At 40.1% G+C, this 17,212-nt stretch overlaps 2 protein-coding genes across 2 annotated transcripts in view; both read right to left on the bottom strand.

The window, feature by feature from the left end:
- Window positions 1-226: 226 nt before the first annotated feature.
- lrp11 (low density lipoprotein receptor-related protein 11) lies at window positions 227-9,385 on the bottom strand. The gene is made up of 9 exons (XM_075458645.1): window positions 8,576-9,385; window positions 6,583-6,740; window positions 4,279-4,420; window positions 4,020-4,145; window positions 3,694-3,888; window positions 1,501-1,668; window positions 1,348-1,404; window positions 1,165-1,254; window positions 227-1,059 (listed from the first exon to the last, which is right to left on the bottom strand). The coding sequence occupies exons 1-9, from the start codon at window positions 9,138-9,140 to the stop codon at window positions 905-907; spliced, it is 1,656 nt and encodes a 551-aa protein (XP_075314760.1). The 5' UTR covers window positions 9,141-9,385; the 3' UTR covers window positions 227-904.
- Window positions 9,386-9,888: 503 nt separating this feature from the next.
- The window catches only part of map3k5 (mitogen-activated protein kinase kinase kinase 5), a 66,043-nt gene continuing 58,719 nt past the window's right edge, over window positions 9,889-17,212 (bottom strand). The window contains exons 25-30 of the mRNA XM_075458644.1: window positions 16,412-16,517; window positions 14,696-14,942; window positions 14,434-14,546; window positions 12,908-13,029; window positions 12,620-12,696; window positions 9,889-11,480 (exon numbers count right to left, since the gene is read on the bottom strand). Of these exons, the coding sequence (XP_075314759.1) occupies window positions 11,420-11,480; window positions 12,620-12,696; window positions 12,908-13,029; window positions 14,434-14,546; window positions 14,696-14,942; window positions 16,412-16,517 (726 nt within the window). The 3' untranslated portion in view covers window positions 9,889-11,419. The remainder of the gene's footprint in view (window positions 11,481-12,619; window positions 12,697-12,907; window positions 13,030-14,433; window positions 14,547-14,695; window positions 14,943-16,411; window positions 16,518-17,212) is intronic.

Raw genomic sequence — 17,212 nt, forward strand, 5'->3', positions numbered from 1 at the left:
GAAACTTATGATTTAGATTTATTCCTCTGTATTCAGTGGTTTGAATATACCACTACCACACAATATTTTCCCTATAAGGAAAGTAAAAAATGATAAATAACTATAAAAACATGTGTATCAGCTCTGAATGAAAACATGTAATTAGTATGTGACATTCACACAAATTGATAATCACCTCAAAGCCTCGTAGTTTAAAATATGGGGAAAGAAAAGAATAAATCCTCTGTCATCATACTCAATATTTAATAAACTAATATCACAAAAAAGAACACTTTGAGGGAATACAGCCACACAAATCTACATAGTTTGTATACCACATTTGTTTGCTTAGTAAAAGAAAGATAATTCAAATTTAGACAGAAATAAATTAATATCGTTTTTGTATGGCTTTTATGATTCTGATTAACTTTAAGAAGAATTCTTTTTTGGTTACTGTGGTTGGCTGCTTTAACAGGCACCTCAACACTTGATGTGTCTGCTCTTCCAGCAGGAAACAGAAATAAAACATGCAACACAAATATGGCACATTAGTGCCACACGGTGGCAGAAACGGCACATTTTCAGCAGCACACAAATTTCTGATCTATCAAAGTAAGCGGGGAGTTTTGAATGATAATAAAAGGGTCCAAAGTCTTTTTCTTACAGAATGTATTAGCATCAGTTAAGGAATGATGATATTTCTTCATTAGATTTTCTAAAGACAACATGTGTCAGTGACTCTGAGGGAAGCAGAGTGCAGGTGTAAGTGAGGCGTTTATGACAGCAGAGTGTTGGAGGTTTCCAACCTTAAATGAGGACAAGTTCGAGTTGCTGGGCTGGAAGAGACAGAGTGCAAATTCAAAGCATCTGGATCAGGCTCTGGTGATGACAGCGTTGTTTCTCGCTTCACTGCACGGCTGATTGGCTACAGGTACATGCCGTTGATTAGGTAATCTGACTCCTCTGTGGTGAGGGGTCGTGCTTTCTTCAGTTTGTGGCGAACAAGTCTGAGACGGCAGCCGATCATGAGCAGCAGCAGAGCGGTGATGAGGAGGCCGAGCGCCAGAGGAAGGATTGCACCTGGTGGAGGAGACAGGGGCTTTACAGAGAGCCAGGAGCATGCTCACTACAGTAAAACCACAAATAAACAAGAGCTACAAAAGGTCAGAAACCCATAGGTCTAACCTGACTCTGGGACTGGATGTCCCCCCGTGACTGGAAAAGGTTTGGAGATGGGGATGTTGCTCTCGGCTTGGCTTTGGGAGACTTTAGGATCTGTTTCAATAGCAATTCAAACGCATCTTAAGTCAGGAAACACTTTCAGTGATGAAGTATTTTTCACTTCTGTTTTTTTTAGATTGGATTTACCTATTTTCATCTGTTCGGTGACTGAAGGAGCTACACTTGCTGGTCTGAAAGCTGGACCTAAAAGATGTCAACGAAATAAGAAAATATCTGCAGCTTTAAGTTATGATGACAAAATGTGGCGGAAAAACACATGAAAATGAAGCAGGTTCTTACTGTTTTGTATACATTCACTGACACAGTCAGATTCTTGGAGGAAGTTGTTATGGTTTCCCTGGCAACCACCATACAGGAAGTGTTTGCATACTCCTGCCTGCTGATCAAAGTACCACCTCGGGAAGGTGCCTTTACACGGCCCCACGACTGGAGCCGACGCACATGGAGCTACAGAAACAAAGACAAAACACATGTTGTACATTCGACTTTCAGCAGCCACATCAAAGCTGTCACCAAGGCAGCTTTTTACCACCTCAGAAACATCAACAGAATTAAAGGTTTCCTCTCCCAAAAAGACCAGGAGAAACTCATCCATGCATTCATCTCCAGTAGACTCCATTACTGTAATGCTCTTTCAACTGGACTTCCCAAAAAGAGCATTAAACATCTGCAGCTCATCCAGAACGCTGCTGCTGGAGTTTTAACCCGGACTAAGAGATCTGAACACATCACAGCAGTTTTAAAATCTTTACACTGGCTTCCAGTCAGTCACAGAATAGATTTTAAAAGCCTGCTGATGGTTTAAAAATCCCAGAACAGTTTAGGCCCAAAATACATCTGTGATATGTTCAGAGAATATAAACCCAGCAGAGCTCTTAGATCCAAGGACTCAGGTCAGCTGGTCCAGTCCAGAGTCCAGACTAAACATGGAGAAGCAGCATTTAGCTGTTCTGCTGCAAACAAGTGGAACAAACTGCCTGTGGAGATTAAACTTTCACCAAATGTAGACATTTTTAAATCCAGGTTAAAGACATTTCTGTTCTCATGTGCATGAAATCTGCACGATATCTTTTAATTTATCTAGACTGTTGCTTGTTTTTAATCATTTTAATTTAATTTAAATTATTTTCTTTCTTTCTTTTTATATCATTTTATGTATTTTTAATGCTTCTTCCACTCCCCGCTGCAATGCTTTTCTTTTATGTAAAGCACTTTGAATTGTTTTGCACATGAAATGTGCTATACAAATAAATTTGACTTGACGTGACATGTTGAATTACTCTTGTGCAGTGAGCAGGACACATTCAACTGTCATGTCTCCAGTTAAACCTATAGTGTAAACAATAAGGAAACTAGTACTACTATCGGATATTCTGTGGAGTCAAAACCAGATTATACAACTAAATGCCTTCTTGGTTGTTGGACTTTGATATGAATCAACAGGAGAGATCATGAAATGTTTTAATAATTTCAGAAACTGTGTCGGTGATGTATTATCTTTTAAAAACTTCTCTTCAGTAGTATTTGTGAAATGAAGCACAGACTCCTGAGAGTGCTGCTCTGCCACATAAAACCTAAGTACATAGCAATGGGTGAAGAAGCAGTTTTGGCCAGCCTCCGTCCGATTCAAGGATCAGATGACGGAGGGGACAGAGGAGCTTTGTTGCAGCATTCAGAGGAAATGCAGGCAAAGAGCTGCTTTCCCTGAGAATGCAGAGTGGCTCTGTGGCTTTGCCAGCATTTTGAGCTCAGTGCCATGACTCAGTGGCTGCCCACAGGCTCCATCTGCCTCTAAGTCCACACACACGCCAAAACACCTTGTACCTTCTCACAAAGAGAAACTGCAGCAATAACACACAAACATGAGGTCATATCGTGAAGCAAACATTTATAACAAAATAAATGCTTTTTTCAGATTTATACTGCACTGTTATTTTGAAACTCTAAGAGAGAGCAATGGTCTTCTGTGTTATTTGATGCCCTCTTACTTTACACTATACGTCACTGCCCAAACAGAGACAATATGTCCTCCAAAGTGTGAATAAAGGGCTTTTTCTTTGTGAACATTGTTCAGTTGATGGTTCACAATCCTGGATACCTTGTTTTTTGCATAATTTGTATCAACATTTGTGAGACCACATGGGAGATTTTTTTCCGTCACAGGAAAATTGGTGGAGGACATTTAATTCTAGAGGGTGACAGACATCAGTCTTGCTATTTGAGCCAAGATTGAGAGGGAAAAGAAAATTTAGACAGCTATGTTTTGCTGTTATATAGACTATTCGTAGTGAAAGTCTGGCTTTAGGTGTCCTCACTCATGTATCCAGCCTTGGACAACACACAGTAACACAATTCAGATTTGAAAATCATAATTGTGGAAGAAAAAAAAAAGAGAAAGTCATGGAAAAAAAATTGGATTTGAGCCACTTGAGCCTGGTAAAATGTAATCTTTGAGCACGAACACCTCCCTACCTTGACTGGCTGAAGCCTCCTGCTCATTGAGGCTGTGTGGGGGAGCAGCCTGGCTCCTGTCCTGTGATGGTATGATGGTCTTTCTGGGTCCAGCTGGGATGATGGAGGTATCCTCAAACTGCTCCGTCTGGGCTCCAGGCCTCTGAGGACTGGGCGTGTCCACGGGATGGTTCACTGACTTTCGGCCGCTATCAACTAGAAAAACACACAAAGCGATCAGTCGTGGGGGAAATCTAGAAGATTCAGATCATGTTTTCAGGATGAAATATGCATCACGCTTTACACTGGAAGATGTCATGACTCAATGCAGAATGAATGTTTCCTACAGTTTGTGCAGAAGTCTTCATCGGAGCGGTCTGGACAGTGTTGCTTCCCATCGCAGGCGTAAGAGATGTCAATACAGCAGCCATCATCACACTTGAACTGGTAGTTGGAGCAGTGACCGGTGCACACTGTGGACACACATGTATAACCTTCTGTTACAGCTAATAAAGGATAAATCAGTGTCAAAGACAGGCCAGAAAGAAAAAGTGGCAATGCATTAAACCTTAACTGAAATCAGTCACAACAAAGTGGAGTCATCACCTTCTGCTTGGTGTTTTGGTGGCAGAACAGTGACGGAGACGTTGTCTGAGCTCCTCTGTCCTGCTGTGTCAGTGATGGACATCTGAAATGTGTAGACGCCCTCCTGAAGACCACTGACCTTCAGCAGCCCCGGGTGAGTCGCCTTCACCACACCAACAGAAATCATGTCCGTGAGCAGAAACAAATGTGCAGAATCAGAATCTCATTTAAAAAAATGTATTGATCAGTTTGAAGTATCAACATCATGCAACTCTGCACTGTGGGAAAGTCTTGAGCAACCCATCATTTCTTTATATATACTATACCAGGAAAATGTTAGCCAGGTGCAGCAATTTAATATAATATCTGCTCTGAGCTCCTTTATCCTCCAACTCAGCCTGAACCCTCTCAGACGAGCTTTCTGTCCTTTCTTTAAGGAGTCTTCAGGAATAGTTCTCCAGGCTTCTTGAAGGACATCCCAAAGCTCTTCTTTGGATGTGGGCTGCCTTTTGTTGCGTTCTCTGCCAACATGATCCCACACTGCTTCAGTAATGTTGAGCTCCGGGCTCTGGGGAGGATTCATCCCTCCATCAGACCTGCTGCCACTGATTTTCAGTCCACTTCTTGTGTCCTTTGGCACAGCTCAGCCTTTTCTCCCTGTTTCCCTTCCTTAAGAACGGCTTCTTGACAGCCACCCTTCCATGGAGCCCATTTCTGATGAGGCTTGGGCCAACAGCAGATGGATCAGCTGAAGGTCCAGATGCATCTCTCAGCTCCTGTGTCAGGTCTTTGCTGGATTTTTTCCTCTTTCTTAAGGACATCACTTTCAGATCCTGTTCATCTGCTGTAGATAGTTCTTTAGGCCTGACACTTCTTCTTTTGTCCTCCACTTGTCCAGTTTCCTCAAATGTTTTAAGGACACACTGCACACCATGCTGAGATATGCCAAGTTTTCAGCCAACAGCTCTTTGGGAATCACCTTGTTGCTGCAGAAATCCTGTTTTCTGTCTGTCAGACTGTGTTATCTTTGCTGTTTTTCATAGATGTAACTAAAGAAATGGGAACAAAAGTTGTTGTCCAGATGCATCTCTCAGGTCAGATACTGTTAATCTGCTGTAGTTTTTTGAGCTGCCACTTCTTCTTTTTTCCTCTACCAGTTTCCACACGCTGCACAGAATGCTGAGATAATAGCTAATAACTCTATGAGAATTACCTCGTTTGTGTAACAGTTCTATTTCATGAATGTCAAACAGTGTTATCAACAACACAAACAAAGTTTGTAGAACTATTTCTCAAGACTACGTTAAAAGATCACAAAAACTTCTGGCGACTTGGAAGCAAAATATAAAGAATGAGGGGTAGATTAAGACTTTTGCACAGTAATGCATTTAATTTCAGTTTTAAATACTGTATACAATACATTTTCTAGAGAACAACTGAGTATTTGTTACATGATAATGGCAGATATTTGCTAATCCTGTAATTAATAACTGAAAAAAATGAGTCCTTGATCATTTAAACACATTAATGCAACAGTCTTTATGGTTGTTTTGCAAAATTACTCAATTACCTCACGCCTATTGTGGCATTAAAAGGATAGTTATAGCAAAATAAAATATTGACAGTGTAAACTGAGGTAACATTTCAAATAATAGATAATTTACAGGTGTTTAATTAATGAATTTCAACTGAGCTATTTTCTGTTGAAATATATTTTTATAAAAAGCAGGACATGTTCAGGAAGACTCTAAGCTTGTGAACAGAGAGCAGGTTCACACCGCTGCTGTCTATTGGGCCATGTGGACATAATAAACTCAAATCTCTGTTAATAAAGCAAATTATTATGGAGCTCTGCACAAAAGCCACCCTGTTGACTCAACTAATGCAGTTATCCTAATGCATTTTGCTCACTGTTGTCTGCGAGGACGATGACCGACTATTCACCGTGTAAGAGCAAATGTTTGCATCAATCTGACTCCATGGGGGGAGATCAATAGAAGCTGAGCATTTGTGTTATCTCAGTTCTCTCATGTAGTGTTTGTTTTTAGCGCAGCTCAGTGGGATAGACTCGTGCAAGCAGCTGGTGCTGCAGGAGTTACAGACTTTCATTCCCACCCGGATCACCAAAGAGAAAACTGGATGCTGTTTTACTTGCTCTACGTAGAAGACGTTGCCATGTTGTTGCCTCATTAGTTAACTCAAAACAGCATCACACATCTTTTTTGTATGATTCTGCTGCGTGTCATGTGTGTTTATTTGTCATTTTCAGTGACTGTTAAAACTGTTTCCCTTCAGGAATTACTTAAACCTAAAGCAAACACTGACCTTCATGTTGATAGCTGTATCCCCTTTAACGAGAGTCCATTCATAGTGGAGGATCCCCTGGTCGTCCACACTGTCCCGGCCATCCAGCACGGCCCAGTCAGTGGGCAGCTGGATCACCACATCCTGTCCAGCGTCGCTGCGAGGAGGTTCATCCACCTCTAAAACACATTGAAGCACGGTAAAACTGCTGATGGAAAATAGATTATTTTGTTGCTTTTAGGAGCGCTCACGATTATGAAATTTAAGTTGACAAATACATTTCACAGGATGACTTAACCATCATTTAATATCAATTTTCTTCTACTTTTACTTTCAGTAAATGATATTAATGTCGTTTACATCAACCTTTCTGCTGCAAACCCAACAAACATTTTCATCTCACTTCAAACCAAATATGCCCACCATCAGTCTGTGGTGTTATGCTTTGCAGCTAAAAAGCAGTCAGTTAAATCTAAGAAATTACGCTTCAGGAAATAAACAGTTGCCAACACAACAACTAAAAGCAACGAGCAAAAAATGATGAAAAACGACATTTTTGCTCGTTAAATCCGGCTGGTTTTATAAAAAAGATGAATGCAAATAACTCAAATAACTGCAATCAGGTGATGTGTAATTGCTGTGGTAGGCCTACCTGCAACTAAATGACTGTTTTTATCATGAATTCAGTTGCTCATAATCTTGATTGATTGTTTTCTCAACAAGTCTTGAGAAAATAGTGAAAAATGTTTCTTACTGTATCTTAGAGACTTTATTTTCTGCCCAGCAGTCAAAACATAAACTAATATAGCTTAAAATGACACAGAAAGATCACCAGCTCTTCACTTTGTAGAAGCTGAAACAGGGGAGTAAAACACATTTTCTTATTTTTTACATCCTTTTAAAAAGGGGTTATAAGCGACAGCATATGTCATAGAAACACATGCTCCTGCTCTCAATGTCCCCATGTAATTTTACACCACTCGAACCTAAAGGCAAATCATTAACCCAACCTTCCTGCCTTATCAAAGACCAAAAAGAGACTTTGTCATTCCCACGTTCCTTTATGTAGTTTATATGTATACGTGCTTTCGGTACCATCTCCCATGGAGCACTGAGGTTTATCGCATCTTGAAGCCTAAACTCATAATTGCACAGTGCATGCTCAGGTTGAATTGCCTGCTTTGTCCTCCTGTAGACTAAAACATTGGCTTCATGGTCTTTCTGACCTACACTGCTCACAAAACTCGCTCCTTTCAACCACCTTTAAAGCCTGTAGTGAAAAAAGGCATTGTTTAACTTTACTATTCTCTCTGCTTGGAATCAGCTGCAAAAATCAGCTAAATATGAAGCAGCTGGTTTCATTTGAACAAAATTAGATCAGTTGTTCATAATTTGGAGGCAGGAACATCAGTCTACAAATGTTATGGTTGACAATAACTGCCCCGGATTGACCTGGAAAGACTGATGATGACCCCTTCTGATATTTATGCGCTTTAGTTTTGATTTATACGTTTGCTGATATCTCTGTAGTTTATCCATAATAAACACGTACTGTATTGTATTGTAAAGGTTTGCATACAACATAATAAATGCATATTTGTGGCTTACCCATGCATTGAGGTCCTCTATCGCTACCTTTAGCATTTCAATAGATAAAAACGTGGTTATGAATACCTAACTTGCCTGTAACCTACATGAGGTAGAGCACACACTATTTATTCCTCCAATGTGATCTGTTTTGTCTACTCAAGAATCAACCATCAAAAAGAAATGTTGGATATTTGCAAATTCTGTTCCTAGCTGAACTTTACATTGAGCTGCAGTGCTTTACCTGACACTTAAACACCATTATTTAACCTTAAATGTTTCCAACAAGGTTAACAGTATTGATTAGTTGCCAATAACTTAAAAACTGGCATGTTGTTTAAAACTTGATCTTTAATCAACTTGATTAGTTTTGTAGGGATGCAAGCACACAGGTACTGATCAGGCTTTAAGTGATTTTTTCTCCCACCTTGTTTGTCATCCCCATCGGGAAGCCCCTCTCCAGGCCTCCAGGGTGACCCGCTGGATGACACAGCCATGTATCCCTGCGTGTTGTTGGGTGTCCGGCTGTATGTGGTGAAGCCTTGCTGCGGCGCGAAGGAGCAGATGTTTTTATTCCTGTAGGTGCAGTTGAACAGGTAGCAGCCGAGACTGTCTCCGGGCTGCCTCGGGTCCTCCTGCACCACAGCCACGGTGCAGTGAGTCTGCGAGCAGCAGGCGTGCACACAGTCCTGCCAGGTGTACACCCTGCCTGGAGCCAGCAGGAAGGTGGCCCCCTGCTCGATGGAGGCCTTGGTCCGGATGATGCGCTCCCCGGCGGCGCTGAAGTCGCCCACGCAGGAGTCGATAACATCACCTGCCCTGTACGACTGGTCCTGCTGGAGCTGCTTGCGGAATTCCTCCAAGAGCTCCTCTACCCCTGATATTTTGGATTTCAAGTCTGATATCGGAGAGGTGCGACCATGGACGCTGTCCGCGACGAGCAGCAGCACAACACAGGCGAGCAGCAGCCGGGGATGCTGGAGCTGAGCCATGTTGTTCACGCAGTCTAACGGCGTCTCCCTCTGCCTCCGGCTGGCCTCACACTCATGAGGGTCCCTCTCAGCGCTGGAAGGCGTCTCTACATGAAATATATATCCCCCGTACTTATCTTAAAACTAATAATTTAAGTTAAAACCCGTCTACATCAAGAGCGGCGAAGGTAGTGACTGTCTTCTGACGATGCTAGAAATCCGTCGTTGTCATGGAGAGGGAGAGGCGGCCGCGAGACCAGGAAAAGCTGACGTCACAGTGATGAACAAATATGGCGAACTGCAGCTCACCTGTAACCGTTCTCATCCTCGAGTTTTCTGTTTTTTCTCTTTTCGGCTTGTTGGAAGAAGCAGAGCCCTGAAACGGAATTAAAATATGTTGTATTTGACTGCAAAATAATGAATTAAAATCAGCTCTTCAACAGTTCATTAAGATTTATTTAAGATAAGTGGTTTAATGCCTTTGGCAGCCAGCTTATTGCCGAGAACCCGATAAACTCTGTTCTTTTTATTTTGATTTGACATAACACTTGAAATCTAATTTAATTACTTCACCAATAATACCTGAAACCTATCAATGATAGGTGGCCCCCAAGAACCGGAGTCCTTGAACACTTGCCAACAATTTCACATTTGTCATTTTCTTATAAAAAAAATATCTCGGCTTTCAATGAATATACACTTTTCAAAATCATCAATGAGTGTTACATCTTCCCCCAAACTTTGTAAAACAACACTCTTGTCACACTAATTTCACAGCTTCAAGATGAAATTTATTATTTCAACAATATGACACAAAATCTTGAATAATTTCAGATATGAAACAAAATGTACACACTGCTTACGATTAGTTTCCTCATTTCTGACAACACGGTTAAAAAAGATGTTCTTCCACTTGAAATTTGTTTGCATTTCAGATTTTTCAGTACAACATACATCAGACTGAAGGATCACAAGTGAGATTAACACGATTCTGTCAGTGTACAACAGTAAAACAAATTATATGATGATGCAATATCAACCACTAACTAAATATTGTCTCCTATGATTTGTGAGACTAGAAAATACAATAATGTACAGTTCATTTTTCACATGTGTTCATTATAGACTTGGTCCAATCCACTTGGAGATATAACTATGTGTAGCAATGTCTTATTGAAAGTACAATCAGTCACGTGAAAAAGACAGTAAAACCTCTGTCACTTCTAAAGTTTGAGGTATTAGGACATAATAAAATGATCTGGCACTTATCACATCTTAAAATGAGGTAAATACAACCTCAGATGAACAACATATGACATTTATTAAACAAAAACTAAATGCAGTAGTACACATCATGATTCAACAGCTTGTAGAAGCACATTTTGAAGCAACAACTTGCAGACATTATTTAGTTTTTAGTCTTTTTTTGGAGGAGTTTCATTCTTATGGAAACAGTAAGGGTAAACTTAGGTTTTTACACACCGCCTCTGCATTTTGGCTTTGTTTTTGTTAAATAAATAATGACACAAATATAATTTGAGGCTGTTTTTATTCTTAAAACCACATAAAACCTTAGAAGTGAGGAGGGCGTTCTCCCTTTTTTCACATGACTGTAAATATCATTCACGTAGGATTTTATAACACAATATTTACATTAAAATATTCTTAGCAACAAAACTGCCGATTCATAAAGTAAAAGAAAATGTGGAAAAAGCAATATTTAAATAAGTCTCAGTTTAGATGGAAAAAAAACCCCAAAATAAAACAAAACAAGGGCATGCACTGACATCCTTCAGATTACAATAACTATTAACTTAAAATACATTTAAATAAAGTAGTGATAAGATCCTATGATAAAAATATGAGTACAGATGATGTCAAATGTAGTATTTTGTATCTCAGGCTTGTATTAGAAAACGGTCAGTCTTCAGTTTTGTAAACATTACATTTTGTAAAGACAGGAGAAAGTTTTTTGAAAGTTTTCAAGATTTTCACGGCAGATTATCCCCTTATATGTTATTCTAAACACACATGTAACAAAAGCCGAGTTGTGTGCCTCAGGCATAACAAAACTAGTGGCACTTCTTAGTAATCGTTGCTTTGAAAATGACCTATAATCTAAAACCCTTGTTTTGAAATTATAAAATACTCCAGGAGATTATTTTTGTGGTCGAAAAGCTGCCCTGCACTCACAGTGAGCGCAGGATCTTCTCCTAAAAGTCTTGTTCCTATAAATACTGAGGTAAAGAGGAGAATGCTGAGTTGTTGGCTTCTCTGAGTGGTTGTTTCCACTTAAGGCCTCAGGCTGGCTTCTGCCTGTAGTCTGTGATGGCCTTCCATAGTTTACACAAGACTCCACCTCTGAGAAGACCGACAGAGACAAAAGACCGTTAGCTTAAACTATACAGTGGTTAATATGTCACCATTCGTAAGATACTGTTTGGAACTACCCTGCATGCCCTGTAATAAGTCATTCTTATATATGCATAGTATCATTATCATCATAAATACTATTTTAATTAAGATTTTTTTGTAAATATAGATAGCAGAGGCTGACATTTAAGACATTTCTTACAAGATATAATCATAACAAATCAGGCCATGACTGCATAATTACATCAATGTAAACCCGGATAAGCAACAAAAAACAGTTGTATCAAAATAAATCTGGCAGTCAAAGAAAACCTTTAGGATATTTAACTTTAATTCAGTGCTTTTTAAGAATGTTCTGTGTGTGAGCTGTAGGCTTTTTGTCTGCATGCAAAATATGGAAATATTTATGCTCTGCTTACACAGGACTTTAGAAGAGAATTTAGCAGGAAATAGTTACATGCAAGGTGTGATGAAATGTGTCAGTCATAAACAGTTCTGTTCTTTAGACCTCAGATTTAGGCCCAATCCTGATTCCTTCCCTTGACACTTAAACTCAGCCTTCTCCAACCATTTTGCTGAGGTGAGGTGCCCCTTCTCTTTTGAAGATCAGGAGCAGTCATCATCTAGTCCCTCAACTGTGACCTTGGGGGCCATTTGGATGGCTGCATGACCACTACTCCTGATCCCCAAAATAAAACAGTGGAGCAGGGCCAAGTATCTGAACTGGGATTGGACCTTGGTATCACCTCCAGAGCGGGGCAAAATTTTAGGTTTGAAGAATTACTTCCTAAAGAAAGAGCTTGTGAGCATAGTTTTAACAAAACTTATGAAGCTCTGACTAAGTAAATTCTACTGTTAAAAGGATTTATGATAAATCAAGTTCTTCTGAAATAAGCTTTTGCTGACACCGAGAAGCACTGCAATGTAAAGTTGCCTTGTGCAAACACAAGAATGAAACCAGTATAACGCGACAATGCAAAGTCTGCCAGGCAACGGTTGCAGCTTCACTTCTGTATTCTGGTTCAGAGTGCTGCAGAAGTGTCATCATGTATTTCTTTTAAACTTTAAACTGAAAACAGAAGTCAAACTGCGACATGTATATTGAAAATACCTAAAAAGAGTACTACCTCAGTCTTAGACTCTTCAGATCATCTCTTGTTACATCATGGAGGATGTCGTTCAATGTGTAGTCCTCATTCAGTATCTAGAGACCAAAAGTGAAGGAAATGAAGACTACGTGTTCTTTCACTTTAATTAAATATACATTTATATGGATTTTTATCCAGTTACAAAACACCTACCAGTCCAGTTATATGAAATGTGAGCTTTTAAAAAACTCCTTTCTCTTTATGGTCTCGTCAAACTCTGAAATCTCAAAGATTCAAGCCTGTTTTGGTTTAGAAGCAGACACTCACCCTCTCTATTGAGTCTTGGTCAGCACCGTAAAGCCTCAGCCAGTTGCTCAGCTCTGGGTCTTCATGTCTCTCTGCAGGCTGACTCCTCTGTCCCTGCAGGACATCTGATGATGTCAGAGGGTCTAACAGGAGATATTGAGGAGGCTCTTTTAGCACATCAGGTCCATTTATCAAAAGTTTGCAGTTTATTTATACAGTGTGCTCAGTTCAATCCAAGTGGACTTCTACGCTAAAACTGTCGATTCTGCAGCATAAAGTATGTTTACAGCCTGGTGCGACAACAATTTCTGCATGTAAAGCGAATTTTCTCATTCACAACAACAGCTTGGGGAATACATTTTTGTCAAACTCACCTGGTAATTGTGTTATGGGGCCAAAATTTTGCATGATTTGAGGTGTAACTACTCTAAATCATTAGCACCTAATTTCTGAGCCTCTGAAGTAAAAAGAAGCACGAGATAAAAACACAAGATGTTAAACCTTTAACTTTTATTTGAATTCGCTCCAAGCTCATCTTCTCTTAATCATTCCTGTATCAGGTCTGAATGGATTAGGTAACAGGCTGCATATGTTTTAAATAATGACACATAATCGCCGGTAATTCTAAGTAATTTTGCCAATCAACATTTTTTTGTTTCTCTTCCACAGACAATTTTCTGATTCTACTTCTATAAAAAACCTTCTGAGATGATCTGTGGCATAAACTGAATACAAGCACTTTATAAGTGCCCATTAAATCAAATTGAGTATCTAAGCGTTTATAATGCAAGTCTAGTGCTATATCCATCATCTACAGTATACACCTTTGTCTGGCCTTTCTACTGTAATTTCATGGAAAACGATAAAAGTGTTGATGAATTATCCTGAACGCAGCTGCTTAAACCTATTTAGATTTAAACGAAACAGTTTGTTTCCCTAAAACAACCGTTTATTCATACAAATTTGATGGTCGACCTGATGTTGAGCGGTGTCAGCTTCTGCATGCTTGCTCAAGGTCCCCAGTTTCTATTTTTACAGGAAAAACTCCAGTTGGTGCTAGATTTAAATCATCAGTGGTGGCAAATCAAACTTAACACCAAAAACACAGTACACCATCCTTTCCACTGAACATCCAATCTAGGATTGCTTAAAAATGGTTGTTAAAGGTTTGTACAGGGAAAAAATAAAGATCTCTTCAGCAAGTGAAGATCCATAAAATACTGGAATCCCTGAAGTCACCCAGTCTGCCACCCCAATAAGCGATAAAAAAAGCTTATATCATTTGCTTTGTTCATGTCATGATTTGTATTAATCGCTCAGTGAGCTTCTTCTGATGTCCGATGCATCACTGGACATTTTTCTTCTCTTTTTAATCACTCTGTGTTGATGTAATACACTGTATTGACTCGTGGCACAGCTCAGCAGAGTCTCAGTGAATCACAATTTTGTTTGTAAAATTGCAAACTGGAAGCAACAGGAGCAGCAGAGGTGTGGCTGGTTTTACAGAAAGGAAAGTGTGAAAAGCTAAGTTTTACGAAGGTACAGACCTAAAGGCTCAGATCGCATCCTCAGTAGTCGGATTTCTTGTTCTCTCTCCTCCAGTACTTGGTGCAAGATGGCCTGATACTCTCTTTCCTTCTCCAGCAGCTCCTCCAGCAGCCTGGAGTCAAACAAGGAGAAAAATAATAGAAAAGGAGCATTGATTTCGGACATGATGAGCTGAAATAAATGAATTCATCTGGCTGCTAAATTAGGATGGAGATGCTCCACTGCAGTTAATGTGTGACCCCGAGAGACGTCCGTGTCTACCTATTGGTCTCCAGCTTCATCCTGCCCAGCTCCATGGTCACAGAGCGCTGTGCATTGTGCGATTCGTGGGAGACGGTGGAGCTGAGCGTGCTGACTCCGGAGGTGGCCACCGTGTCGTCGTGGGCGACAACAGCAGGCGCCCGACTCTGGTGGGTGGAGTTTCTGCCCGGCTCAGCGTCATCGTCGTCAACATCCTGATGATCGGCCGGGTCACTTTCTGAGGCCAGACTGAAGTGAGGCCTCAGCTCTGGATACAGACACAATGTCACATGGGTTAGAAACACTGTGATCTGAGCTCACAGAAACCAGCGACTTAATGGATATGGTGCAGATTGTCCGACTCTGATGACAGAACTGCACATAAATGAGTGAATGAATGAATGAATGAATGAATGAACATACTTTTGATGGTCTCAGAGGTCCTAACTTGAGATTTATAAACTGCCATTAAACAATATGATGTTTAGTCTACAAGCTTTTAAATTTTTTCTCATTTTATAACACGTTACAAACTAAATGACTGATTTATGGTGTAAAAGCACGTCAAGTTAATGAATAATGAAAATAGCTTTTATTTATGGTCTTAACTGGTTTATGGTCTTATTATTTATTATGGTCTTAACTAGTTGGAACAACATATGCTGCCATTTAGATGCAATCCATTTAGAGAGAAGGCCTAGCTTACAAAAACAAGACAATGCTAAACCACATTCTGCATGCACAACAACAAGATGGCTCTGTGTTAAAAGAATCTGGGCACTGAACTGGCCTGCGAGAGGTCCAGAGCCACTGGAAACAATTACGAAACAAAGAAATACGACACAAGGAGGCTCTGAAATGTCGAACAGCTTAGATCATATATCAAGCAAGATTGGTAGAAGACTCAGCTCATACACTGCAGAAGTTTGCTGTAAAACTGTCCCTGGCATCAAACTCTACATATGAATATATACTTTGATAACAGAATAACATTAGTCAGTTTTAATGTTTGATGTGTTGTTTTTTAAATATGTTAAATTGACTAATTATTGTCTTCCGTCTTTAATTTAAATGTAACTCCAGAGTTGCACCTTTTCTGAAATCTGCTGCACTTGCATGCGTTTGCTTCAAAAATGCTGAAATGTAGTAACGTATGAACACTAAACCCTTTGGTGTAAATCCCAGAGTAAAAGCGATATCAGTAACTGATGCAGTAACTGTTGTTTTGGCTGAACTTCAAACAGGACGCTGATGCAAGTCATGTAGTCATAACTATGGGCAGTATGTCTGTAGCACACGACAACATCTTCACTGGAATGTGCTTTTCCAGATTAAAAACTTGATAACAAAGCAAACATTTCCCCCGCTGTCTGAAACGAACGCCGTGTTACAAAACTCCAAAGGAGGAAGCTCATTATAGCTAAATATAAGATTATTCTATTGTCTTGCGATGTTTTAATAGATTAATCTAGCAAACCTCCTCACTCACCTCAACTACAAGTTCATCTTGTTTTGCTGTGTGAATGTAGTGCCTGGACAAACGATAAGCACACATCTATCTTGCATTTTGGCTGTCATCCCTCCATATCTCTACTTAAAATCTCAGCTCTGTGGAAATCAAACAGGCTCCCAGAGAAAACTCCCTTGTTTTCTCCTCTATTTGTCGGTCAGTCGTGCCCCGAGGGACCAGTCATAACCTATTCAGAGGTGCTCTGCTCGACACACTGATGATTCTACCTGGCACCAGGATCGTGATGGCAGTCTGCACAGCTTTGCGAATGATGTTGTCCAGAGCGAACATCCAGTGAGGCTTGATGTTGTGGTTTCGCAGCACTTTGTTCACCTGGAGAAGGGAAGATTTGCATACTTAGAAGATTCGGTGCCTTTATATCTGTTTATACACTCTGATATTCTTTCTCTTTTTATATTTTCTGCTAATCAGCATTTATAAAACTCCTTCAGCTAATATTTTCAAACATTAATGATATCTGCGATCATGCACCACAAATCAGAGTCATCCGCGCTGTGTGCACAGACGACCAACAGGGGGCATCAGTGCTTCATCTTTCTTTAAGATTACGCAACAGCCCATGAAAAATGAAAACAACCGCTTGCTCTTGTGTCATTTCATCTGCATTACTGAAGGAGAGAGCAGATGAGCTTTTCTACAGAAGGTGCAATTACTCATGACATGTTCCCTCTTTCATTGCCCTGCTTAGAGGTTATAAGTATTTCACAGTTATGTCTGATCTCTGTGGAGAAGGAGCAGTAATGAGGCAGCTTGCTGCTGTCTGCAGCCCCTGTAAAATGACACTATTTACACTGAAGTGTTCAGGTGGGTTTTATGGAGGCTAAAGGCACCTCTGCTTCCAGATAGAAATGGATAATAGACAGGAAGTCACATGACTCAGGCATACAAGAGGAGAAAATGAGAAGCCTGTGAGGTGACTGTTTTTTTTTTACCCTGAAATATAAAATGCAACCACTGAGAGACAGTTATCAACGAACTGAACAGTTTTCTGTGATGATATGAATCGT

Source organism: Odontesthes bonariensis, chromosome 24 (assembly GCF_027942865.1).
Source record: "Odontesthes bonariensis isolate fOdoBon6 chromosome 24, fOdoBon6.hap1, whole genome shotgun sequence".
NCBI lineage: Eukaryota > Metazoa > Chordata > Actinopteri > Atheriniformes > Atherinopsidae > Odontesthes > Odontesthes bonariensis.